The sequence below is a fragment of the Oncorhynchus keta genome, chromosome 36 (assembly GCF_023373465.1).
Source record: "Oncorhynchus keta strain PuntledgeMale-10-30-2019 chromosome 36, Oket_V2, whole genome shotgun sequence".
In the NCBI taxonomy this organism is placed as follows: Eukaryota; Metazoa; Chordata; class Actinopteri; order Salmoniformes; family Salmonidae; genus Oncorhynchus; species Oncorhynchus keta.
The window spans coordinates 6,959,663-6,986,866 of record NC_068456.1 but is presented as its reverse complement, the minus strand read 5'-3'; the positions used below and the strand labels follow the sequence as shown (position 1 = coordinate 6,986,866).

Genomic DNA, 27,204 nt, shown 5'->3' with positions numbered 1-27,204 from the left:
ATCTTTTAAAATAAAACCTTCTTCTCCATCAAGTAGATGCTTTTGATTACCGATGAAGTGGGGTGTCATCTGTCTGTCCGTCCATCCATCTTTATGTCTTTCTCTCGGTCCATTCGTCCGACTTCTGTCTGTTTTTAGGCCTGTGTTTATGGGGTGGCTGCCATCCTATGGGCCACGGCCAAGTTCAACCTGTCAGCCAATCAGAAGCTGGCTATGCCCAGGAAGTTGAAGATGCTGCTGCTGGAGATGGCCAAGAGGACACCCATCGAAAGACCTTCCATTGTCGTAGCTAAAAAGGTAGTCGTAGCTTCAGCTCGCAACCACTCTAGTGAAAGCACATTCATCTATTATTCTTTTGATCAATGTTTTAGTAGCATTAATTACATATGTAACAGCATTTTTAATAGACACAATGGTGACATAATATATTGTGAATGAATGAGCAAAGTTTCTTTACTGTAAAGTGTGTTGCAATTTGAAATACACTTTAAATTAAGTTTGATTTGATGAACAAATTCATTAATGAAGTATCTTGGGTGCTAAGGTATAAGATTTTAACTGATGATGTTTCTGCTGTTACAGAGCTGTCGGGATTATCTATCACGCCTAGGAACGAACGCTGAGATAGTGTGGACGAATCTGATCAACAGAGTCCACCCGGTACCACTCCACTGTACCACTGTAGCTACTGTTTGGCAGGGGTAGTGAGAAACATACTGCCCCTCAGAGTGAAAGGGAGGACACATTGCTATTCCATTATTGTCTGTCGAGGATAACTTCCTCCCTTACCTTTCAGCCACTCACAAAGGACATTGATGCAGAGGATCAGAATGGATTGGACAGTAGAGTAAACTCAAGTCAGGAATCAACACGTATCAAGAGTGGTACGATTAATTAATCTTTTCAGACATTATGTTCAAGCGATTTTGTTGACCTTGCATCTACATACAGATTTGTGATCATCAAATGGCATTGATGTTGTAACTGAGATTGTTGTAACTGTGTGTAGGGTTTGTGCCCATGGCCACTGAGAGCCGATTGGCTCCTGTACCTGGGCCTGTTCCCCATAGCTATCCAATTAACGGAGCCCCCCAGCTTCCAGAGGCCTTCACTTCCCTTGCCACACACTTTAACCCCATCGTCCTGACCAGGGAGGGGGACACTGAGGAAACTCCCCTTCCTGCTTCAGACATTGAGGAGTAAGCAGTATGCCTTCATTCAATGGAGATAAGAAATACCAGTCAAGGAATTATTTCACACACCACTGATGTTTTTACAAGTTGGAGCTTACCATAGTTGCTTTATTGATTGTGGCAGAGATGTCATTGAATGTTAGCACTGATTTCAAGAATGCATTTTTAATTATCACATAATTTTGTGTTGCAGGGCTATAAGTGAAGTCACAAGAGGCAATGACATCGAGCCTGTGCAAGAGGCTAAGGACCGAGAAACCCCCTCACACCTTGAGGACCTACCCCTACCTCCCAACGGACAGGACAGCCCTGCCAATCAAAGGAGCGTGGTCACACGCAACCTTTCCTCCACTGCCTCAAGCGGCAGGACATTGGTCAACTCTCCACCTCCCACCTCTCCCAAACTCAGCAACCAGAGGACTCCCGTTTCCGACCACCCACTCCCTCCTTCGACCACCCAATTGACTTCGTCTTCCTCTTGCCAATCGTCATCCTGCTCTCATCTGACTGGTGGTGGTGTTTTCAACAACTTCCTATTGCATCAGGACCCTTTAACAGGGCACTTAACCCTGGTGCCAGTGCAGATAACAGTCCCTGAGTCCCTCCATGGTCTGGAGCTCAATCTGCCCCTGACCTCAAGCTCCAGCTACCTCCAGGGTCAACCCACACATCCACGGGGCCCTAGAGACCATCTGACCCCTGGCCAGGGAGCTGAACCTCTTTTGGAATGCCTTAATGGCAGACCCTCGGACCCCAAAGCGTCCATGCCCCATCCCCACAATGGAGAAGGAGGTCCAAGGACAGGAGAAGGTGAGGGTGAACACCTATCAGAGTCCCATGGACCCCCTCAGGGAGACTCACTTCCTCCCCCCTCCCCCCTGATGAACCCTTCCCTACAAGAGGTTATTGGCCTACTCAGGGCAGAGTTTGCCTTTGATGGCTATCTGGAGAATGGTGTAGAGGATCTAGCAATGCGTAAGTAACATGAAGATTGATATTCATTCTCATGTGGCCTATGGCCCCAGATCTGTTTTGACAACTTCTACAGTTCTTCACACCAGTTGGTAAGACCACACAAACAGATATGGCACCAGGCTAGTAGCCCTATTCTCCCTGTTTTTCACCCGACTGAATTTAGTTAGGATAATTGCTTTATAGAGAGATGGAGAAAAGAGAAATTATATTTGTCACATTCGCCAATTTCAACCTTACAGTAACATGCTTACTTACAAGACCTTAACCAACAATGCAGTTCTAAGAAAATACAACAAAAAAAAGTAAGAGATGAAAGTAACAAATAATTGAAGAGCAGCAGTGAAATAACAATAGCGAGGTGATATACAGGGGGTACTGGTACAGAGTCAATGTGTGGGGGCACCGATAAGTTGAGGTAATTTAGGTAATACATGTACATGTAGGTAGAGTTACTAAAGTGACTATGCATAGATAATAACAGAGTAGCAGCAGCGTAAGAGGGGGGCAGGGGCAATGCAAATAGTCTGGGTAGCCATTTGATTAGATGTTCAGGAGTCTTATGGCTTGGGGGTAGAAGCTGTTTAGAAGCCTCTTGGACCTAGACGTGGCGGTCTGGTACCGCTTGCCGTGCAGTAGCAGAGAGAACAGCCTACGACTAGGGTGGCTGGAGTCTTTGACAATTTTTAGGGTCTTCCTCTGACACCGCCTGGTATAGCGGTCCTGGATGGCAGGAAGCTTGGCCCCAATGATGTACTGGGCCGTACGCACTACCCTCTGTAGTGCCTTACAGTCGGAGGCCGAGCAGTTGCCATACCAGGTAGTTATGCAACCCGTCAGGATGCTCTTGATGGTGCATATGTAAAACCTTTTGAGGATCCATGCCAAATCTGTTCAGTCTCCTGAGGGGGAATAGGTTTTGTCGTGCCCTCTTCACGACTGTCTTGGTGTGCTTGGACCATGTTAGTTTGTTGGTGATGTGGATGCCAAGGAACTTGAAGCTCTCAAACTGCTCCGCTACGGCCCCATCGATGAGAATGGGGGCGTGCTCTGTCCTCCTTTTCCTGTAGTCCACAATCATCTCCTTTGTCTTGATCAAGTTGAGGGTGAGGTTGTTGTCCTTGTATCACGCGGTCAGGTCTCTGACCTCCTTCCTATAGGCTGTCTCATCGTTGTCGGTGATTAGGCCTACCACTGTTGTGTCATTGGCAAACTTATTGATGTTGTTGGAGTCGTGCCTGGCCGTGCAGTCATGAGTGAACAGGGAGTACAGGAGGGGACTGAGCACGCACTCCTGAGGGGCCCCAGTGTTGAGGATCAGCGTGGCGGATGTGTTGTTACCTACCCTTACCACCTGGGGGTAGCCTGTCAGGAAGTCCAGTTGCAGAGGGAGGTGTTTAGTCCTAGGGTCCTTAGAGGAGTGATGAGCTTTGAGGGCCCTATGGTGTTGAACGCTGAGCTGTAGTCAATGAATAGCATTCTCATATAGGTGTTCCTTTTGTCCAGGTGGGAAAGGGCAGTGTGGAGTGCAATAGAGATTGCATCTTCTGTGGATGTGTTGGAGGCTATATGCAAATTGTAGTGGGTCTAGAGTTTCTGGGATAATTGTGTTGATGTGTACCATGACCAGTCTTTCAAAGCACTTCATGGCTACAGACGTGAGTGCTACGGGTCAGTAGTAATTTAGGCAGGTTACCTTAGTGTTCATGGGCACAGGGACGATGGTGGTCTGCTTGAAACATGTTGGTATTACAGACTGACAGGGTTAGGTTGAAAATGTCAGTGAAGACACTTGCCAGTTGGTCAGCGCATGCTCAGCGTACACGTCCTGTTCATCCGTCTGGCCCTGCAGGCTTGTGAATGTTGACCTGTTTAAAAGTTTTACTCACATCGGCTGCGGAGAGCGTGATCACACAGTCGTCCGGAACAGCTGATTCTCTCATGCATGTTTCAGTATTACTTGCCCTGAAGCGAGCATAGAATTTATTTAGCTCGTCTGGTAGGCTCCTGTCACTGAGCAGCTCTCGGCTGTGCTTCCCTTTGTAGTCTGTAATAGTTTGCAAGCCCTGCCATTTCCGACAAGCGTCAGAGCCGGTGTAGTACGATTCGATCTTAGTCCCGAATTGATGCTTTGCCTGTTTGATGGTTTGTAAGAGGGCATAACGGGATTTATAATAAGCTTCCGGGTTAGTCACACTCCTTGAAGTGGCAGCTCTACCCTTTAGCTCAGTGTGAATGTTGCATGTAATCCATGGCTTCTAGTTGGGGTATGTGCGTACAGTCACTGTGGGGACGACGTCATTGATGCACTTATTGATGAAGACAGTGACTGATGTGGTTTACTCCTCAATGCCATCAGAAGCTAGCTGGTGCACGATATATAAGGAAATCTCGAGATTTTGCTCGCACGAGTTAGCGTATCTCTTGATAAGCTGTAGACCACACTATCTACCTAGAGTTTATCTGAATACATACCGATGCTGGCACTAAGACCTTAATGAGCTTTATACAGCCATAAGCAAACAGGAAAATGCTCATCCAGAGGCGGCGCTCCTAGTGAACTTTAATGCAGGGAAACTTAAATCAGTTTCACCTCATTTCTATCAGCATGTTAAATGTGCAACCAGAGGGGGGGGGGTGGAACCTTTAGACCACCTTTACTCCACAAACAGAGACGCGTACAAGCTAAAATTAAAGCAGGAAGCACCAGTGACTCGGTCTATAAAAAAAAGTGGTCAGATGAAGCAGATGCTAAACTACAGGACTGTTTTGCTAGCACATACTGGAATATGTTCCCGGGATTCTTTCCGATTGCATTGAGGAGTAAACCACACCAGTCACTGGCTTCATCAATAAGTGCATCGATGACGTCGTCCCCACAGTGACTGTACGTACATACCCCAACCAGAAGCCATGGATTACAGGAAAGATTCACACTGAGCTAAAGGGTAGAGCTGCCGCTTTCAAGGAGCTATGCCCTCTGACGAACCATCAAACAGGCAAAGCGTCAATACAGGACTAAGATCGAATCATACAACACATGCTCCGAGGCTTAGACTACAAAGGGAAGCGCAAAACAACGGCGTATTAATTTTTTTAAAATTTAAACTATTATAAAAAATTCTTGCAACCAATAGAATATATATATTATTATATATATATATATAACTGTCCATATGTAGTTCATTTTTGGTCACAGGTCCAGGAATGGCTGAAGAATTGCAACATTTACCTAGAACTAATGCTGCAGATAGCAATACTGGGTGATTTGAAAAGTCATAATCAATCAATAATATAATAATTATTTTAACAAAAATATTTATTTAATTTACAATCTGTAGAAGCTATGAGAATAGAAAGGTTCAGTACTTTTGAAGCAGATCCACAGATGATGCAATCTCTATTGCGCTCCACACTGTCCTTTCACTTCTGGACAAAAGGAACACCCATGTGAGAATGCTATTCATTGACTACAACTCAGCGTTCAACATCATAGTGCCCTCAAAGCTCATCACGTAGGGGCCTCTGCCAGATGGTAAGGGTAGATAACAACACATCCGCCACGCTGATCCTCAACGTGGAGGCCCCTCAGGGGTGTGTGCTCAGTCCCCTCCTGTATTCCCTGTTCACTCATGACTGCACGAACTGGCATGACTCCAACACCATCATTAAGTTTGCCAATGACACAACAGTGGTAGGCCTGATCACCGACAACGATGAAACGGCCTATAGGGAGGAGGTCAGAGACCTGACCATGTGGTACAAGAACAACAACCTCTCCCTCAACTTGATCAAGACAAATGAGATGATTGTGGACGAAAGGAAAATGAGGGCCGAGCACGCCCTCATTCTCGTCGACTGGGCTGTAGTGGAGCAGGTTGAGAGCTTCATGTTCCTTGGTGTCCCCATAACCAACAAACAAACATGTTCCAAGCACACCAAGACAGTCGTGAAGAGGGCACGACAAAATCTATTTCCCCTCAGGAGACTGAAAAGATTTGGCATGGCTCCTCAGATCCTCAAAAGGTTTTACAGCTGCACCATCGAGGGCATCCTGACGAGTTGCATCATTGCCTGGTATGGAAACGGCTCGGCTTCTGACCGCAAGGCACTACAGAGGGTAGTGCGTACAACCCAGGACATCACCGGGGCCAAGCTTCCTGCCATCCAGGACCTCTATACCAGGCGGTGTCAGAGGAAGGCCCTAAAAACCACCCTAGTCATAGACTGTTCTCTCTGCTGTCACACGGCAAGCAGTACCGGGGCGCCAAGTTTCGGTCCAAAAGACTCCTGAACATCTATCAAATGGCTACCCAGACTATTTGCATTGCCCCCCTTCTACACTGCTGCTACTCTCTGTTATTATCTATGCATAGTTACTTTAATAACTCTACCTACATGTACATATTACCTTAACACCAGTGCCCCCGCACATTGTCTATGTACTGGTACCCTCTGTATATAGCCCTGCTATTGTTATTTACTGCTGCTCTTTAATTATTTGTTATTTTTATCACTTACTTTTGTTAGGTATTTTCTTAAAACTGCATTGTTGGTTAAACGCTTGTAAGTAAGCTTTTCACTGTAAGGTTGTGTTTGGAGCATATGACAAAAACATTTTGATTTGGTGCTGGAACGCTAGGCTTTAGATACAAACAGAACAACTCTGCTTTGGATGCAAACCATTTTGGACCACTCAACCCCAGCAGTCAGATGCTAAGGAGCCACTAAGGATTGTTTGTTTTTTTTCAAGCTAATTATTGATTGTTTTGTTCTGATTAATTCATTTATGTTGGCCTACTTAATTGTTTTAATTATGCCTGTGAGGAGTGGGCTTGTTTCAATTATCGGTCTAGATTTCTCATATGATTATTTGTCTGAACATTCAGTTGCTGTGTTTTCGTATTGACTGAGTTGTTGATTCCCGCTATTTAGTTTGCATTGTTTATGTTGTGTCTAATTACTGTCTGTTTCAATTACTTTTCAGTCTGAGCTCTTATAGTCTGCGTTCCGTTTTATCGAATTAGTGTGTTTTGCCTGTTTTTGTCTGTGTTTATGTGTTTGTCTAGTGGTCGGTGTGTGGCTGTGATGTTTGTGACTAGCTGTGACTGTTGTTTTGTGTTTACTCTCTCCCTCTGGCTGCTGATGTGCCATATTTAGAGGCTCTAATGAACAGTCTCCATCAAAGCCATGGCAAAGGGCAGCCACCTCACCCCTGAGTGCTTCCAGCTGTATAGCAGAGGAGAGGGAGGCACTGCGGTGTGGTCATGTCGACCTGAACGGCAACCTGCACCACAGTGGACCTGTAGCTTCAGACGCGTGGGAGAGATTTGAGAGACACCAGAGGGCCCTGTCTGCACTCAGATCAACAGAGACGAGACCTGAACATAAAGATACTGAATCAGAGGGTCAACATCATGTCTGCCCAGGTAGGGAAGGAAATACTGTAACTTTACAACTGTCATCACTGTTAACATTACTTCAATCACTCGTCTCTGTTACCATTACTTCACAACTGAAGGGGGTGTGAGGATGGGGTGCTGTGGGATTATTTAAGATAAGCTTTGAGTCTCCAGGGTGGCGCATCGGTCAAAGGCCCTGCATCGCAGTGTTGTGGCTTCACTACAGCCTGGGGTTCGATCCTGGGTTTTGGCATAACCAGCAATGACCTGGGAGTCAATCAATCAATTGTATTTATAAAGCCCTTCTTACATCAGCTGATGTCACAAAGTGCTGTACAGAAACCCAGCCTAAAACCCCAAACAGCAAGCAATGCAGGTGTAGATGCATGGTGACTAGGAAAAACTCCCTAGGAAGAAACTTAAGAGGAACCAGGCTGTGAGGGATGGCCAGTCCTCTTCTGGCTGTGCCGAGTGGAGATTATAACAGAACATGACCAAGATGTTCAAATGTTCATAGATGACCAGCAGGGTCAAATAATAATAATCACAGTGGTTGTAGAGGGTGCAAGAGGTCAGCACCTCAGGAGTAAATGTCAGTTGGCTTTTCATAGCTGATCATTCAGAGTATCTCTACCGCTCCTGCTGTCTCTAGAGAGTTGAAAACAGCAGGTCTGGGACAAGGTAGCACGTCCGGTGAACAGGTCAGGGTTCCATAGCCGTAGGCAGAACAGTTGAAACTGGAGCAGCAGCACGACCAGGTGGACTGGGGACAGCAAGGAGTCATCAGGCCAGGTAGTCCTTGGGCTCAGGTCCTCTGAGAGAATTAGAGAGGATTAGAGAGAGCATACTTAAATTCACACAGGACACCGGATAAGACAGGAGAAATACTCCAGATATAACAGACTGACCCTAGCCCCTCTACACAAACTATTGCAGCATAAATACTGGAGGCTGAGACAGGAGGTATCAGGAGACACTGTGGCCCCATCCGACGATAACCCCGGACAGGGCCAAACAGGCAGGATATAACCCCATCCACTTTGCCAAAGCACAGCCCCCACATCACTAGAGGGATATCTTCAACCACCAATTTACTATCCTGAGACAAAGCCGAGTATAGCCCACAAAGATCTCCCTCATGGCAAGAACCCAAGGGGAATCTCATAGGGCACCGCACAATTGGCCCAGTGTCGTCTGATTTAGGGGAGGGTTTGTCCGGGGGGCTTTACTTGGCTCATCGCACTCTAGTGACTCCTTGTGGTGGGCCGGGCACCACAAGGTTGAACGGTGTTTCCTCCGACACATTGGTGCAGCTGGTTTTCGGGTTAAATGTGCGGGTGTAAAGAAGTGCGGCTTGGTGGGTCATGTTTCGGAGGACGCATGACTCGACCTTCGCCTCTTCCGAGCCCGTTGGGGAGTTTGCAGCGATGAGATAAGATCGTAATCACAAAATTGGCGAGAATAAAAGGGGTCAAATTACAACAACAAAAATGCTTTGAAGTCGTAGGGTTTTAGATTTGCCAGAGGTGGCATGAGACCAGAGGTGGCAGAGCGGAGTGCTCGGGTTGGGGTGTAGGGTTTGTTGAGCATAGCCTGAAGGTAAGGGAGGGGCAGTTCCTCTTGCTTCTCCATTGGATAGTACCATGGTCTTGTGGTGGATGCAAACTTTGACTGGAAGCCAGTGGAGTGTGCAGGGGAGCGGTGTGACATGGGAGAACTTTGGAAGGTTGAACACCAGGTGGGCTGCAGCGTTCTGGATAAGTTGCAGGGGTTTGATGGCACAAGCGGGGAGCCCAGCCAACAGCGAGTTGCAGTAGTCCAGACGGGAGATGACAAGTGCCTCAATTAGGACATGCTCCACTTCCTGTGTAAGGTAGAGTCGTGCTCTACAAATGTTATAAAGCATGAACCTGCAGGATTGAGTCACTGCTTTGATGTTTGCAGATAACAACAGGGTGTTGTCTAGGGTCATGCCAATGTTCTTTGCACTCTGGAAGGGGGACACCGTGAAGTTGTCAACCACAATGGAGAGGTCTTTGAGAGGCCAGGCCTTTCTCGGGAGGAAGAGCGGGTCTGTCTTGTCGAGGTTGAGCTTGAGGTGGTGGGCCGACATCCAAGCTGAGATATCTGGCAGGCATGCAGAGATGTGTGTCGCCACCTGAGTGTCAGAAGGGGGGGAGGAGAAAAGTAGTTTTGTGTCATCCGCATAGCAATGATAGGAGAGGATATGACAGAGACAAGTATCTTGGTGGATAGAGAGAAGAGGGCCTAGAACCGAGCCCTGGGGGGCACCAGCAGTGAGAGGACATGGTGCAGACACAGATCCTCTCCATGTCACCTGGAGTGGCCTGCCAGGTAGGACGCAATCCAAAAGTGTGTAGAGCCTCGCCCAGCCCTGAGAGGGTGGAGAAGAGGATCTGATGGTTCACAGTGTTGAAGGTAATGGATAGATTTAGGAGGATGAGAACAGGATAGAGATTTAGCTTTGGCAGTGTGGAGAGCCTCCGTCACACAGAGAAGAGCAGTCTGTTGAGTGACTCGTTTTGAAGTCCGCCTGGTTAGGGTCAAGAACATTGTTCTGAGTGAGATATCGAAAGAGTTGGTCAGAAACAGCACACTCAAGTTTTTTGGAAAGAAAATAAGGGCTACCGGTCTGTAGTTTTTGACGTCACAGGAGTGAAGTAGGAAAGAAATTAATCGAAGGCAGACGTCAGGGCGTTGAAGTCACCAAGTACGAAGAGCGGTAAGCCATCGTCAGGAAATTAGCTTACCAAGGTGTCAAGCTCATTGAGGAACTCTAAGGGCACCTGGTGGGCGATAGATGACAACAATGTTAAGCTTAAGTGGACAAGTGACCGTGACAGCATAGAATTCAAATGAGGAGATGGGCAGGTGAGACAGGAGAAAATAAATACACATTTCCACAGAGTAACCCTGTGCCACCACTGCGACGACCAGACGCTCTCAACCTGAACTATGAGAGTAAACGTAGTCAGATGAAGAGAGAGTAGCTGGAGTGGCAGTGTTCTCTGTGGTGATCCATGTCTCCGTCAAGTCCAAAAGGTCAAGGGACTGAAGAGCAGCATAGGCTGAGATGAACTAGGTGTTCTTGACTGCAGATCGGCAGTCCCAAACGCTGCCTGTACACTAAATTAGAAGGGTTGCAGCTAAGGGGTGGGGAGCGTCTGTAAAGCCTACAGGGGGAGGAGCAAACTAAGATAGAAAATACACACATAGTTGCCAAAGCTACAAAATAGCAAATTGAGATTGAGAATAACTAGGTAAAATACTCAAGGGAGACAGTGGTGTGGAGCCTTCCTCTCGTAACACTGCAGAAAAACTTGGCAGAACCCTCTCTGTTTCGGCGACAATCTTAGTTTAGCGACGAGACCGCTGCTTACAGCTGCCGCTTTGAAAACAGGCGAGACTGAAGTACTAATTGCTAATTGCCTTGCAAAGGTGAAGTGCACACAAGCACACCTCCCGGTACTAATTGCTGATTGCCTAGGAGAGGTGAAACCGCTCCAATACAGCCACTGATTACCAAAACAACAACAGTCACAAATTGCCCTGCCCCTTAATCCTGGTTGATGTGTCAACAATCATCTGCAAGTTAATAGCATTCAGCAGTTCACACACTAAGTAGGCGACTGGGAACACAGGCAGCACTTAAAGGAGATGGCCCTAGCTAGCAAAAACAAAGACAGTAATTATACTCATAATGTAGATATCAGGAATCCTCTAGCAATATAATTTAGCACCATTACTTCACAACTGTCATCACTGTTACCATGACTTCACAACTGTCATCGCTGTTAGCATTATCATGATACCTGTCTGTGAGATGACGTAGTTCGATGAAGTTGTATACTGTAGTGAGGTGTTGTGACAAATCCAGCAGTTGAATCAAGTTGTTAGGAGAATGATTGGCAGTTGGATTAACTTGTTAAGAGCACAGTTTATTCAAGATGGCTCAAATCACACTGTGATGTTACAATGATCTCCTCAGCTGGAGAGAGTTGTTGTGGAAACAGGCACAGGCACAGTCACTTCCTTTCCATCTACACGCGCCAATACATACAATTAGCATAATAATGCATACTCAAACAGACGCCTAAAGACCCATTGGTAACAGACACTGCACACTTGCACACACCTTCAGTTTCACACAAAATACTTTGTGAGATGATAAATCAGAGCAAAAATAGTCTGCTCACACTGGAAGGTGGAGGACGCCTGTGATGCAGAATCAAACAATATAACAAGGTTAGCGTTTAACAGCATACCATATAACACATTTAATAGAGCCTTTCACCAAAAGAAAGCTTCAGCCTTGCGAGAATTCCCCCTCTCAAATTCTCTGCACACACAGATGTGTGCATGAACATACACACGAACACACATACGGACTACCTGACCCATCCATTTTCTCTCTCTTCCTGCTCTGCCATGTTTCCTGGTCCAGGATTGAGAGCTGCTGAGTGTTTGGTTAAGGGGGCTATGGAGAGTGCCGAGCATCCAGTGGGGGGCGGCGATGAAAGCCCCTCTGAAGCTGACTCTCTATGGGGGACGGACGAGCCACTGAGGGTGGGACCCCGAGGCCAGATGAGCCCTGACTGCTGCGAGGACATGGAGGACACAGAATCTCTGGTGTCTCATTGTCTCCTCTCCCCCAGCTCAGGAGCAGAGGTGTCCAGCCACAGCCACAGCCCAGCCTGGGCCCTGGCCTTCTATGGAGGGGACTGTTTTAGTCAGGATGTGGTGGAATATGCTAGGAACTTGGGACAGCATAGTGAGTCCCCGTGCCTGGAGCTGAAAACACAGGTGGGTAACCTGGGAGGAAAAGCTATTGAGCTTAAATATAATAGACTAGCTATGAGTGATGACAGACCATACAGATACCATGGTCTCAATGTTTGGAATAGTGATTTTTTTGTAAATGTGTAAATATGTGACTCTCATTTTAGAAGACGTGGTACATGTATACTGTCTGATACTTCAAAGATTCAACATGATTAGTTACTACTTTCTACCAAATGGTACATAATGAAAAAGTTACATGCATCTGAAATAAACAATCATTCGTTTTTATATCATAATAATGTGAATATCTATATAAATGCCAGAAAAACAAGCAGACTAAAATAAAGCGAAATCATGTTTAATGTTTAAGGCAAGTAGTGTCATTGCCTAAGGCTGTTCTAATTCTACTGTTCAACATTCACTAAATGCTCACTATATTCAAAGGACTCCTCTCTCTTTAAAATTGATTTTATCCAGGTAGTGTTTGTTGCATTGCAGCCAATGATGAAGCTGTATTAATTTCATTATGGCATTACGGTAATGCCAATTACATAGGAGTGGCACTTTTGATATAAAGCATGCACTTTCTAGTAAGTCTCATTTAAAATGAATGGATTGAATGATGACCTATAGTAGTCTGAGCATGCACAAGATAGTATCCTTGACATAATTTATTATGAATAATTAACTAATTTACTAATGAATAATTAATTGGTAATTACACTTTCAGTCAAACTCCATGTTTGGATAAGTGCATGCATTTCATGAAAAAGCTATGAGATTATTAGTTAAAACCAAGCAAAACAACATTATCAGCTGAAGCAAATCAGCATATAATCATGATTTGAGGCGAATAGGAAGAGAGTTGGAGGTTTTAGGGTAATTGGCACGTTATTTTCTCCATATCTATCTACCCTTCGACATAAAAGTCATTATCAAGGTTGGGTTTTGATTTGACGATGTCCATTTGCCCACTAACATGGGGGTGAACAGCGGTGTTGTTTGCTCTCTATCAAATTGCATAGACAGTGTGATTGTTTACATTAGACAAGTCCCACATATATTTACTTCAGAAATAAGAGCACCAAAATCCTTAATGTAAACTTGTGCAACTAAAACATCCTCTGCAAAAACGTCCAAATTAATTACAGATTTATTGAGTTATATTAGATTCATTTTGGTGATTTTGATGATGTGAAATAGGCTTATGCGTCTACGGTGTCTCATGGGGAAAAAACATAATTAACCAAACGCGGAATCGGTCAGGAAACACACCTCCAAAACTGAAATCTTGTTTTTCGAATGAGCAACAGATCAACCAACATGCGTGCTAATCAGCGTGTTCAGTGGCTCTTTAAGAGCCATGGGTCCATATTGGTGTTATATTGTACTCTAACGCCCTGTTTCCATTGGCACTTTGAAGTTAACCCGGGTTGGGCTAGTCTTGGATGGCTCGATCGAATTATGTTTCCACCATAGCCTTCAGAAACGAGAAATTATGTCATGTTGCTAGGTAACCAATATGTGACTGCAGCTGGTTTCGCAAATGTTGCTAGCTAGCTTTTAATTCCCTCTAGCCATGCTGTAACTAACATTACCCCATACTCATGCCAGTGAGACTCAGAGACATGTATTTAGCTTGCTAACATTAGCTAGCTAAACAGTATTGTCACTAGCGTAACAGGCTAGCTAGCTAGCTAGCTTAATTCCTACCTTGCTACTGCTTTGGCTATTAGCTAACCAAGCAAACCAGACATGTTTGATATAATGTAGCTAGCTAGCTTTCAATACGACCTGGCCTGCTAAAACTCCTGCTAGCCCACATTAGCTAGCTAACTAGCTTGTTTCAACTCTGATTTGCTAGCTAACGTTCGGTAGCTAGTATTCGAGGGCTGACTGTTCTCATAAAAGTTTGTGTATTGCAAAAATGAATGAAGGGTCCAGCTATGGTGGTAATTCGTGTAATGTCTGACTACTGCAGTACTGATTGTCCATGTGCTAGCTACCAGCAACAAGCCCAGACGAGCAAGCTAAAAGTTGTCAGCACCCAGTAGTGATCAGCCGGGACTGTGTTAAATATTTAGGAATACATCTGTCAAAAAACCACTGAGTCAGACAACATTTGAATTTCTCCCCTAAAATTAAGAGAACTAAAACTATATTTAATAATTGGCTACAAAGAGATCTTTCTATACTTGGGAGAGTACTTCTGTCCAAGGCAGAGGGATTGTCTCGTTTTGTGTACACCTCATTATCGTTGTGTGTAATCCAGCTACTTGTAAAGAGATCAATAAGACCTTTCTTGACTTCATCTGGGAAAATAAGTCTCACAAACTAAAAAAATATGTCATAACTGTAAGTAATAAGTCATTGTTCTACCCCAGCTGGCATGAGAGGAATATTGACTTTGTCCTTGATATTTTCGACAACAAGGGTAATATTCTCACATATGAACAATTTATAACATTGAAAGAGTTTCCAATACCTTTCAAAGTTTATTTCTGTGATCAAAGCCATTCCCAGTGGTCTAACTACACTTATGAAAAGTCATCTTAATTTTGGGAATGATCACAAAGTTTATCCAGAACTCAGATTGGAAGGTGTGGGCTTACTTGATAAATCTTGTTGTAATAAATATACAAGACAAATTCCTCATTCACAAAACCAATTTACACCGAGAGTTTTTCTGGAACATGCTTATTCCTGACATTGTCTGGAAAAATGCATGGTTAAGACTTTACAAATACTGTATACCAAACAAAGTTAATGAAGTGCACTTCAACATTTTGCATAAGATATATCCATGTAATTCTACAATGTCCAAATTTCTGGCTATTGTAGCTTGTAGCGTCATACCCAAGAAGACTCGAGGCCAAAGGTGCTTCAACAAAGTACTGAGTAAAGGGTCTGAATACTTAAGTAAATGTGATATTTTAGTTTTTAATTGTAATAAATTTGCAAAAAATTCTAAACTGTGAAAAAGAAGGTGAGAATCTGTCTCACTTGTTCTTTGAATGTAAATTTGTGTCCGAATTTTGGGAAAACCTTGCAATGTACTTATTTACCATTATGAACACTGCCTATAATTGTAACATAAAATATATATGTTACAATTGCAATGATAACAAAACCACTGAAATTATTGTTATTTTTTAAAATTCTTGTTGCCAAAAACTTTATACACAAACAAAAATTCCAAAATTCTATACCAAAATTACCAATTTTTCTGATTGAATTTAATAATCTTATTAAAACACTAACCCTAGTGAATAACAAAAATAATAACATCTTCATGAATCAGTATAATAAGATATTTTCAGAGTGAATATAATTGCACTTAAATTGTTTCTTTTTTGGATTTTATTTATATTTTTGGGATGTTTGAGCATTGTTAATACCTGTGTTTGGTTTGCTAGACATGTTTGATGTAGCAATGTAAGTTGATTTTTGTATTATGAATAATAAAACATTTTAAAAAGTAGTGATGGTTGCATAGTAACGGCGTCACCAGCCTGAATTCGAATCGAGCTGGGGTTCCCTCGACCCAGCTTGATTTTGAGAATTCCATTCGAGCCAGCTCTAATTTGGCCTTCATTTTAAGTGTCAGTGGAAACGGGGCTTAAAAGGCTCTTTGTGTACTGTATATACACCTTTGGGGAAATGGTTAATAATGGGTTCTTCGGCTATCCCTGCTACGACAACATTTTCACCCAGCTTGGTGTCTACTTTGTTTTATGTATTAAATGTTCTACTTGTAGGAGCTTCAACAGCAGCTTATGATCGAGACGAAGAGTCTGAAAAAGACCAGACATTTCTACCAAAAGCTGCTCCATCAAGAGAGAAAAAACAAACGTACCAATCAATCCCTCATACCTTTTACAATTTATACTATAGGGCTTATACATAGAGAAATAAACACACCATTTCAATGTGTTTTTCTGCTGAAGGTTCGGATGCTAGATTGATGCTGTCCAAAGTCAAAGTCCAGCTTGAGGAGTTGAGGTCCAAAGTGGAGTTTCTAGACTCTATAAAGAAATATCTGGAGGTGCGGACAGGTTGAACAGAAATAATCCCCAAATGCTAACACAAAGCAGGCATAAAGTGCCTTCGGAAATCATTCAGACCCTTTTACTTTTTCCACATTTTGTTACGTTACAGCCTTCATCTAAAATTGATGAAATAAAACATGTTAGTCTTCAATCTACACACAATACTGTATAACGACAAAGTGAAAACAGGTTTTTAGAAATGTTTGCAAATTTATTGCAAATCAAAATGGATACCTTATTTACATAAATATTCAGACCCTTTGCTATGAGACTCGAAATTGAGCTCAGGTGCATCCTGTTTCCATTGATCATCCTTGAGATGTTTCTACAACTTGATTGGAGTCCACCTGTGGTCAATTCAATTTATTGGACATGATTTGGAAAGGCACACACCTGTCTATATTAAGGTCCCACAGTTGACAGTGCATGTCAGAGCATAAACCAAGCCATGAGGTTGAAGGAAATGTCCATAGAGCGCAGAGAGGATTGTGTCGAGGCACAGCCAAACTGAGCAAATGGGGGAGAAGGGCCTTGGTCAGGGAGGTGACGAAGACAGAGTTCCCCTGTGGAGAAGGACAACCATCTCTGCAGCAGTCCACAAATCAGGCCTTTATGGTAGTGACCAGACAGAAGCCACTACTCAGTAAAAGGCAAATGACAGCCCGCTTGGAGTTTGCCAAAAGGTACCTGAAGACTCTCAGACCATGAGAAACAGGATTCTTTGGTCTGATGAAACCAAGATTGAAGTCTTTGGTCTGACTGTCAAGTGTCAGGTCTGGAGGAAACCTAGCACCATCCCTACGGTGAAGCATGGTGGTGGCAGCATCATGCTGTGGGGATGTTTTTCAGCGGCAGGGACTGGGAGACTAGTCAGGATTGAGAGAAAGATGAATGGAGCAAAGTACAGAGAGAATCTTGATTAAAATCTGCTCCAGAGTGCTCTGTACCTCAGACAGGGGCCAAGGTTCACCTTCCCACAGGAAAACAACCCTGAGCGCACAGCCATGACAACGCATGAGTGGCTTCCTGACACGTCTCTGAATGCCCTTGAGTGGCCCAGCCATTGCATGAACTTAAATCCGATCAAACATCTTTTGGAGAGACCTGAAAATAGCTGTGCAGCGACGCTTCCCATCCAACCTGACAGATCTTGAGAGGATCTGCTGAGAAAAATTGGAAAAACTCCCATAATACAGGTGTGCCAAGCTTGTAGCGTCATACCCAAGAAGACTCGAGGCCAAAGGTGCTTCAACAAAGTACTGAGTAAAGGGTCTGAATACTTAAGTAAATGTGATATTTTAGTTTTTAATTGTAATAAATTTGCTAAAAATTCTAAACTGTTTTTGCTTTGTCATTAAGGGATAGTGTGTGTAGCTTGATAAGGAAAAAACGATTTAATACGTTTTAGAATAAGACTAACGTAACCAAATGTGGATAAAGTCAAGGGGTCTGAATACTTTCCGAATTGCACTGTACACTCTCGCGGATTGTTTGTTGGTTCTGATTGGTTGTTGGTTCAAATCATTGATTGGTTACTGGTTCTGATGGGTTGTGGTTCATATCTCTGCCTGGTTGTTTTGGTCAGGTTCTGAGTGTGGATCAATGGGGTGTGGATGTGTCCCTCCTTCCCTCCCTGGCAGCCTCTGATCCAGGGAGCCCTCTGGATCTCCAGCCCTCAGAGGAGCCTGCCGTGTTGGGATTGGTCTCTTTGTCTGGGGCAGGGACAGGGAAGAGCAGCCTGCAGGCCGCCACACCCCTGGATTTCATGTCCTACCTCTATGCCAGGTAACACTAACTATATAACAGGTTACAGTAAAAGGTTTAGGTTAAAATAATACATGAACTATTAAACCCATGAGTGTGATTAACAGTGTATTAGCAAGTATGGTTTAAATCAGAGCTTCCCTATTCCCGTTCTGGAGGGCCGAAACACTTCTGTTTTTTGTTTCTACCTTGTAGTTAATTGCACTTACCTGGTGTCCCAAGTCTGATTCAGTCCCTGATTTAAAAGGGTGAAAACCAGAGGTGTTTTGGCCCTCCAGGACCGGAATTGTAGCCTCGCAAAGCCGCCTTATCGTGCAAGCTTACATAAAATGTTGCACGGATATCGTTTTATGTAAACTTGCAGGGTCATTTGGCTTTGAGGCTGCTGGAAGTGGGCAGCCCTGTTTTAAATGGTGGCCCTCTAGTGGTCAATGTGTTAAACTGAGCATCACAGTTTACTGTCCATCATCATGCCTTTGATTGCTGAGAAAATGTAACATTTAATGTATACCTACATAGGGCACAATAAGACATGTCTGTTTATTTATATCTGTGTATATCAAATGTGTTTCACTGATTTGTCCTAATTAGTTTATACCTGTTGTGTGGTGCAATCGCTTAGATATTGCATTCAACAGATACCAAACTGAACTCTTTTCTAACTCCTCCTCTGACAGAAATGCTCCATTGGAGGGTTACATCCAACAGTTCCTGTACACTTACCGCTATTTCTGTACCCCTCAAGAACTCCTCCGGTTCCTGATGGGCAAATTCACCAGTGCAGTAGCAGGGTATGTAGGCTACTATCGCCGAAATGGAAACGGACATAAGACAAAATAGATTTTCATGCTGTTTGGATGGTGGCCTGACACCCTGTGTTTGCTTAGAAATATAATTGAAATGTCCATTCTAGTCATTGTGTTTCTTTGGTTTTGATTCTGTGGAATTAATGTCTGGTCTAATAATTGTCTATGGTAAAATGCTAATTGAAGAAAATAATAAGAAAATGTTTGGCCACTTGTAAAATTTAAAAAAAGACATTGGCAGTACAACTATAACTGTCTATCATAAATAGCTGCTGGAAAATGTGGCGAAACAGCATTTGCCCCAGTACTTTAGAAGCAGCTGCATCTACCGGGCCAGTAACTTCTCAGCACATTTCGGCTTCTTAGTTCAAAATTAACCTGCCATTGTAAACTATTGAAGACTACACGCAGAAAAGTCGTGCTATTTGTATTTGAGCAATATGATTGGCCGTTCACTCAAGAATCACTAGGCTTTTGAACCTGTAGTGCCACCTCTGCTTCCACAACATTAGATTGAGGTCAAATAAGAAAACTGTTAACATGGGCTTGTTTAAAACAAGGATCACATTTTTGCACAACTATAATTATGTTGGCATGAATGCTGCCTTTGAAAATGAGCTACATTCTATCATACTTTTCTTATTCATTTTACTTCATAAAAAGTTGACAAAATGAATTAACATTGATAACATAATTCAAAACCAGTAAGCTGCGATTGGGATAAGTCCAACATTCTTCCAGCGTGTTTATGAATGTGTTACTTGAGTGTATGAATCCAGAATGGAAGTCCTTTGTTGCAATAACTGATATTATCAGTTTGATTGAATAGGGCCATTCAATTTGCCAGCATTTCCATTCCTTTCCATTGTTTCCTGCAATACTCTGATTTACATCATCATTCAAATTAAATAAAAGTGTATTTGTATAGGATTTTCTACGAAAGGAAATTCATAACACATGAATTTCTGAAACCCACAGAAATAATTTGCTTTCCTAACAGTGTTGTCCATATTCTGCCTTTTTGCAGATCATCGCTCTGCCTTCATTCGCTCTGCCTTAATTTAAATTCTTCTATACATTTTCTGTCCTGTTTTCTTTGTGGACAAACAGTATATGCCTGTTCAGGGTCCCCTTGCGATGGAAGCATTTCCCACAGTCACATGATTTCTCTCCTGTGTGACACTTTTTCTATGCATTTTCAGGTATTTTATTTAACCTTTATTTAACTAGACAAGTCAGTTAAGAACAAATTGTTATTTACAATGACAGCCTACCGGGGAACAGTGGGTTAACTGCCTTGTTCAGGGGCAGAATGACAGATTTTACCATGTCAGCTCGGGGATTCGATCCAGCCAACCTTTTGGTTACTGGCTATCTGCCGCCCCATTAGGGACTCCTTGCGAGTTAAGATTTTGCCACAGTGACCGCAGCTAAATGTTTTCTCCCCTATGAGTCATATGTTTTGTTAAGTTTCCCACTTTTTTTTTCAAAGTGAATCCTCAAGTGTGTCTTCAGCCTACCAATCACAGGGAAGCATTTGCCACAGTCAACTCAGCGGTCAGTTTTTTTTTAGACGTGGTGCTGGGTTTTCTCAATGGTGTTTTTGTACACAGTGAAAGGTTGGGATCTAATGGTAGTTGATGTCAAGTCCTACTGGGTCCCTACTTACGACTGAGCTGTGACTGGAGGCATTGTTTTTGATTATCTGAAGGGTCACAGAGAATGTGGAGACCCATTGGGTGGGTCACGGTGCGAAAAGGTTTGCGATCCAATGGCTTAGTCACTCTCGGTCATCCTGATCACATTCCCTTTTCACACAGGCAGAAGTGAAATTGAGTCTTTGGTGTAAACAAAAAAAAAATCCCTTGAAGCTGCTCTTCCTGCTGACTGGTCCTGAGTTCCTCCTGTTTCTCAATCTGTGTGGGCTCTGTGTCTTCCTGCACAAGACTGGGTCCTGCTCACAGTGCTGCTGCTCAGGGGTAACCCTGTTGGAGACAACAAGAGAGAACGAGAGGGAGTCTATTATACAACGTTTTATCTCCGGTCTGATCTGTAACAGTCTCCGCAGCTGGTCATTCTCCTCTTTAGATCAGGAAATCTACTCCTGGTACTCTGCTACCACTTTCTCTACTACTGCAAGAATCTCTATGGCAACCGCCGATAACAAACGCTCATTCAGAAACATGCTCGGAGACTGGATTTTAGCCATTTTGAGTGGACCCTTGAGTACTCGTTTCAATGGATTCTAAGTTCACACAAGGAATGATGAAAATCAAGGCAAACCTGCCTCCAATTCTAGTTCTGTGTTTTCCTCTTCTTCTTTTGTTTTTCATCAGTTGTAAAGGCCAGAATGAACAACAGCAGCGCCAGCTGGATGGGTGTCTGTTCTGGGGTAGATGAGAACAAAAATGTGGATTGAGAAATGTTGTTCTAGAGCGGGATGTCTAACTTATTCCATGGAGTGCCTAGTGTCTGATTGTTTTGGGTTTTCCTTTTTTTCTGATTTTTGGTTTTCCCTTTCAATTAAGATCTAGACAACCAGGTGAGGAGAGTTACTCACCAATTAGTGACCTCAATGCATCAATCTAGTACAAGGGAGGAGCAAAAGCCTTCAGACAATCGGTCCTCCATGGAATGAGTTTGACAGGTGCTCTAGAGGAAGTTGGGTTCTGGGCTGGGATAGATAGATAGCTGGAGGGAGTTGCAGACTCATGTCTAGCACACAGAGGGAGATAGAGTACAGACATATGTTTTTTTCCTCCCTACAGTAGAGTTGGTCTCAAAACATGAAATCTTGTCACGACAAATCTAAGCCCAGGCCTGAATCACTTCTCAGAATATCATGCCTGACTCGGGCAGAAAATCAACTCTATTTTCAGGGGAATTCTGAAAAGTAGCTAGCCAGAATTAATGTTACTCTTTTGTAATAATGACAGCTTTTTTAACAGCCCCCTCACCCACTATGTCTGATCTTAAAATACTTTAGGCTTGAATATAGCTCATTTTCATATTTTTAAATATGTTGAAGATAATCTATGTAACTAGCATGTCCGGTCTAGATATTCTATTTCTGTGCTTCTGTGTGATCTTCACATTCCCTTTTCTACCAGAGGTGATCCAGATCTGTCAGGGGACAGTGCTAAGGTGTACCACCGGAGTCTGGACGTGCTTCAAACCTGGCTGACTGACTACATAATGGTGGACTTCAGCCCCAAGTCCAGCCTGCTGATGACCCTGGAAAACTTCCTCACCACTGAAGTAATTACAGAGCTGATCAATCATCAATTAGTCACAAAAAAGCTAAAAACCGGTCACTCAAGAAATTAATCATCGGATTAATGTCTCAACTGGGCCGGCAGCAAGCCTAGCGGTTACGAGCGTTGGGCCAATAACCAAAAGGTTGCTGGTTTGCTTGTCCGAGCCAACTAGGTGAAAAATCTGACTGTGCCCTTGAGCAAGGCACTTAATCCTAATTGCTCTGGATAAGAGCATCTGCTAAATTATGTAAATGTCAACTAATTAGCGAAATCTGTAGCAGTGTTGTTGCTCTTGTCTATTTTTCAGTGTTTAGCCATGCAATACTCTGAAGGAGGGTTTTTGTAATGATCTGGTTCTTATTTAGGTGTCTCTGTTAGACAGTAGAGGAGAGAGACTTTTGACCTCTCTTCAGAGGTCTCACAGGAAGAGGTGGAGCCAAGGTTGTGGGAGCCCAATCAGCATGCAGGAGGATGATGATGATGCACTGTCTGTCAATACCTCGTGCAAAAAATCAGCTATTGAGTACTCTGGAAGGAAGGTCCATAAAAGGATTATTATGAGTGTACTATTATGTTGTTTTGTTGTTTTTCTTGCCAGAAAAGAAAATGGTTGGTTCAAAGTACTGAAAGTTTGTCTGACTCAAAAATAATCAATTTACACTATGTATTTCAACTGATGGGGACCATCAGAGCTGCGTTGTATTCATTACGGGAATACTATGTTGCATTAGCATCAAACATTGGCACCAAACGGAAGAAAAGAGACTGAATAAAGGAGGGACTACCTGGACTTGTCCAATAAGAACCACAGTGTGTGCACTCATCAATGGCAGCGACGGTATATACAGTACCTTCAGAAAGTATTCATAGCCCCTTAACTCATTGCACATTTTGTTGTGTTACAGTCTGAATTCAAAATCGATTAAATATATTGTTTTCTCTCACCCATCGAGACAAAATACCCACATAATGACCAAATTAAAACATGTTTTTAGAAATGTTTGCAAATGTATTGAAAATGAGATACCGAGATATCTATTTTAAGTATTCACATTTACATAAGTATTCAATACATGTTAGAATCATCTTTGGCAGCGATTACAGCTGTGAGTCTTTCTTGGTAAGAGCATTTCACACCTAGATTGTACAATGTTTGCACTTTGTTCTTTATCAAATTCTTTAAGCTCTGTGTAGTTTGTTAATTATTGCTCGACAGCCATTTTCAAGTCTCGCCTTAGATTTTAAAGCCGATTTTTAAGTCTACACATACCCATAACATGATGCAGCCACCACCATGCTTGAAAATATGAAGAGTGGTACTCAGTGATGTGTTGTTGGATATGCCCCAAACATAACACTTTGTATTCAGGACATAAAGTGCATTTCATTGCCCCATTTAAAAAAAAAAAAGAAGTTTTACTTTAGTGCCTTATTGCAAAATGCATGTTCTGGAATATTTTTTATTTTGTACAGGTTTCCTTTTCGCTCTGCCATTTAGGTTAGTATTGTGGAGTAGCTATAATTTTTTTGATCGATCATTTTTCTCCTATCACAGCCATTAAACTCTGTAACTGTTTTAAAGTCACCATTTGCCTAATGGTAAATCCCTGAGCGGATTCCTTTCTCTCCGGCAACTGACTTAGTAAGGATGCCTGTATCTTTGTAGTGACTGTCGTCTATTGTTACACCATCCAAAGTGTAATTAATAACTTGTCCATGCTCAAAGGGCTATTCAGTGTCGCTTTGGATTTTGTTACCCAATTGGTGCCCTTCTTTGCAAAACGTTGGTTGACTGTGTTTGAAGTTCACTGCTCGACTGAGGGACCTTACAATTATCTGTATGTGTGGCCTACAGAGATGAGGTAGTCATTCAAAAGTCATGTTCAACACTATTACTGCACATGCAACTTATTATGTGACTTGTTAAACATAATTACTGATGAACATAATTAGGCTTGCCATAACAAAGGGGTTGAATACTTACTGACTCAAGACATTTCAACTTTTCATTTTTTTATTAATTTGTAAAAATGTCTAAAAACATAATTCCACTTTGACATTATGGGGTATTGTGTGTAGGCCAGTGACACTAAATGTGATCCATTTTAAATTGAGGCTGTAACACAACAAAGGGGGAAAGTCGAGGGGTCTGAATCATTTCTGAAGGCACTGTATGTATTCATAGCCAGAACCTTTCTAAGTTGATGTATCTCTGTAGAGCTTCCAGTGGAGGATATCCAGGGTGGTTGAGCCCCAGTCGACCCAGCCTAAAGACAAGGCCTACTCCATAGCAGCAGCCCTGCCCCGGCCCTACTACACCTCGATTATGGATGACATCTCCAGTGCCTGCCTTAGAAGCGAGGAGAGACACCCCTTTAGTCAGAGTGAACACAGCGCCCAACACACGGCACAGCAACTCACTCTAATGCAGCAGGTACACACGAACGCACGCACACACTGGCATGCACACATGCACAGCCCACCAAATCATCCTGCTGCAACATGTGCACAGACATGCAATTTCTACCTCTCTCATGCATTCACACTCACCCACAAACATTGTCATTTATAAACACCAGGGGGAGACAAATCACTCCTTTACAAATATTAAAACAGACCTGCAATATATATGTACATTTACATTTGAGTCATTTAGCAGATAAATGTGTAAAATAAGCTTTTGGTTTGAATTTTTTTTTCTCCAAATGCAGGAAATGTTTCACGGCTGTCACCCAATTCATTTCCTCAACTCTAAATCTCAAGGAGTCAGGGACAAAGCTGTTTGTGTCACCAAGTGAGTGAATATTCCCTGCGCTCCAAATATTTCAGTGGCTTTTCAGTCGAATTTGTTTTAAAGTACCAAATGAGTACACCAGAATGTATAATCTGAACACATTATCACTTGCTACATAATGAGCCATTCGTTCCAGTCAGCCATTGCATCCCTGACAATTTGGGACATAAAATAAACCATCCATCAACAGCCCAGTCTCTCGTCTGACTGCCTGTCTTCTGCCACAGACATGCGTCACACTCTGTTCCTCCAGTAGAGGGCAGCAGTCTATTTGTTCACGAAGGGACTCCACAGGACACCCACCTCCAACAGCTGCTGAGATATGCTGACAGCGTCTCCAATTGGGTCTCTGCAGAAATCGTCATCTGTGATTCGATAAAGGTGAGATCTACTAGCAACGAGGCTACAACTCTGTTGGACAGTACGGTGTGATCTCTATATCGACGTGCATCATTCATTCATTGAACACACACACACACATCATTTATTTGCATTCACAGTCAGCCGTTGCCCATTGAATCGAATTACGTGAGAGCCATCAGATGCACTTATATGATGTGTTCTTTGTTTTCTATAACGATTTGTGTGAATGCATGACCATCGGATCTCTCGTCTTCATTTCTTGCTGCAGATCCAAGCGGCTTTGCTCACCAAGTTTCTCCTAATTGCCAAACACTGCTATGAATCAAGAGACTTTGCCACAGCAATGCAGGTCCTTGGAGGCCTGGAGAATGTGATTGTCAGGCAATTACCGGTAAGTCTGCGTGCCTGCATTTGAAACGGCACTCTATTCCCTAAATGTCTCTCTATTCCCTACATACATTTATTGCACTACTTCGGACCAGAGCCATTTTCGGAATCACCCCATGGAAAAAAAGAATGCTAATTCTACACAGACAGGGTGGAACGTTTGTAAAGTAACGTACCTCTTAGGCCCTTAATGAAGGGAAATGTCTCTTTTACTCTGCTGTTATGGAAGCCAGAACATCAGAATTTGTGTTGAAACAAGACGTAGGAGGAAGTAACGGCACCGAAAATGGGTGCTTACCCCGTGAAGTGCAACAGAAACGTCCCGTTTTAATTGTGTAAGTGTAACAACTGAAATGGATTATATTAATTATATATTATATATTAATATTCTAATAATATTCTACCTGTTCTAGTCAATGCTGAACTTTTAAGGGAGTAAAGCTTCCGTAAGTGTGAGACAGATGTATTGGTTCTTGCTAAATGAAACACCTCTTCTCTTGCCGATAGGCTTGGAAACATCTGTCTACCAAGGTGTGTGAGGTCCTCGAGGATCTGCGAGCCGTGCAGGTGAGGCCGCGCGCGCGCGCGCGTGTGTGTGTGTGTGTGTGTCCTCTGCTGTACCAGAGACGTGGTGCTTCAGGCAAATAAACCGAAAGAAAAACACCTTCAAGCAGCACATCTGTGTGTGAAATTCTGTGACATGCTCACAGCTGGCCAGCATGTTGTTATATTACATTTTTTACTGGTTTATTTAAACGATTGTTATATAGAAATTCATCTTGTGCTACCAGACATCACACCGTATTCTCATTTGAGAATGGCTGAAGGCTGGTGTAAAGTACTTAATTAAAAATACTTTAAGTATTTATTTATGTTATTTTTGGTGGTATTTTTACTATTTTTGACAACTTTTACTTTTCATACATTTTACCTGACACCCAAAAGCACTTTTTAAAATTTTGACTGGAAAATAGTCAAATTCACGCACTTATAAGAGAACATCCCTGGTCATCCCTACTGCCTCTGATCTGGCGGACTCATTAAACACATGTGTTTTGTTTGTAAATTAATGTCTGAGTGTTGGAGTTTGCGCCTGGCTATCTGTAAATTACAATTGGGCCATCTAAACTCAGCAAATAAATAAATGGACCCTGTCTTTCAAAGATAATTCGTAAAAATCCAAATTACTTCACAGATCTTCATTGTAAAGGGTTTAAACACTGTTTCCCATGCTTGTTCAATAAACAATTAATTAACATGCACCTGTGGGACGGTCGTTAAGACACTAACAGCTTACAGACGGTAGGCAGTTAAGGTCACAGTTATGAAAATGTAGGACACTAACGAGGCATTTCTACTGACTCTGAAAAACACCAAAACAAAGATGCCCAGGGTCCCTGCTCATCTGGGTGAA

General features: G+C 43.0%; 2 protein-coding genes across 4 annotated transcripts in view; both read left to right on the top strand.

Annotated features, from left to right (window-relative positions):
- Positions 1 to 7,468, top strand: part of LOC118369544 (kinase non-catalytic C-lobe domain-containing protein 1-like) — a 21,424-nt gene extending 13,956 nt beyond the window's left edge. For all 3 annotated transcript variants that reach the window (XM_052498399.1, XM_035754019.2, XM_035754017.2), the window contains 6 exons: positions 139 to 297; positions 583 to 660; positions 797 to 884; positions 1,010 to 1,199; positions 1,387 to 2,168; positions 7,326 to 7,468. In XM_052498399.1, coding sequence (XP_052354359.1) covers positions 139 to 297; positions 583 to 660; positions 797 to 884; positions 1,010 to 1,199; positions 1,387 to 2,168; positions 7,326 to 7,384 — 1,356 coding nt within the window. In that variant the 3' untranslated portion in view covers positions 7,385 to 7,468. The remainder of the gene's footprint in view (positions 1 to 138; positions 298 to 582; positions 661 to 796; positions 885 to 1,009; positions 1,200 to 1,386; positions 2,169 to 7,325) is intronic.
- Positions 7,386 to 27,204, top strand: part of LOC118369545 (kinase non-catalytic C-lobe domain-containing protein 1-like) — a 24,562-nt gene continuing 4,743 nt past the window's right edge. The window contains exons 1-13 of the mRNA XM_035754020.2: positions 7,386 to 7,594; positions 12,033 to 12,391; positions 16,129 to 16,222; positions 16,318 to 16,415; positions 18,005 to 18,204; positions 18,861 to 18,974; positions 22,100 to 22,247; positions 22,612 to 22,785; positions 24,465 to 24,680; positions 24,958 to 25,040; positions 25,268 to 25,421; positions 25,672 to 25,794; positions 26,298 to 26,357. Of these exons, the coding sequence (XP_035609913.1) occupies positions 12,068 to 12,391; positions 16,129 to 16,222; positions 16,318 to 16,415; positions 18,005 to 18,204; positions 18,861 to 18,974; positions 22,100 to 22,247; positions 22,612 to 22,785; positions 24,465 to 24,680; positions 24,958 to 25,040; positions 25,268 to 25,421; positions 25,672 to 25,794; positions 26,298 to 26,357 (1,788 nt within the window). The 5' untranslated portion in view covers positions 7,386 to 7,594; positions 12,033 to 12,067. The remainder of the gene's footprint in view (positions 7,595 to 12,032; positions 12,392 to 16,128; positions 16,223 to 16,317; positions 16,416 to 18,004; positions 18,205 to 18,860; positions 18,975 to 22,099; positions 22,248 to 22,611; positions 22,786 to 24,464; positions 24,681 to 24,957; positions 25,041 to 25,267; positions 25,422 to 25,671; positions 25,795 to 26,297; positions 26,358 to 27,204) is intronic.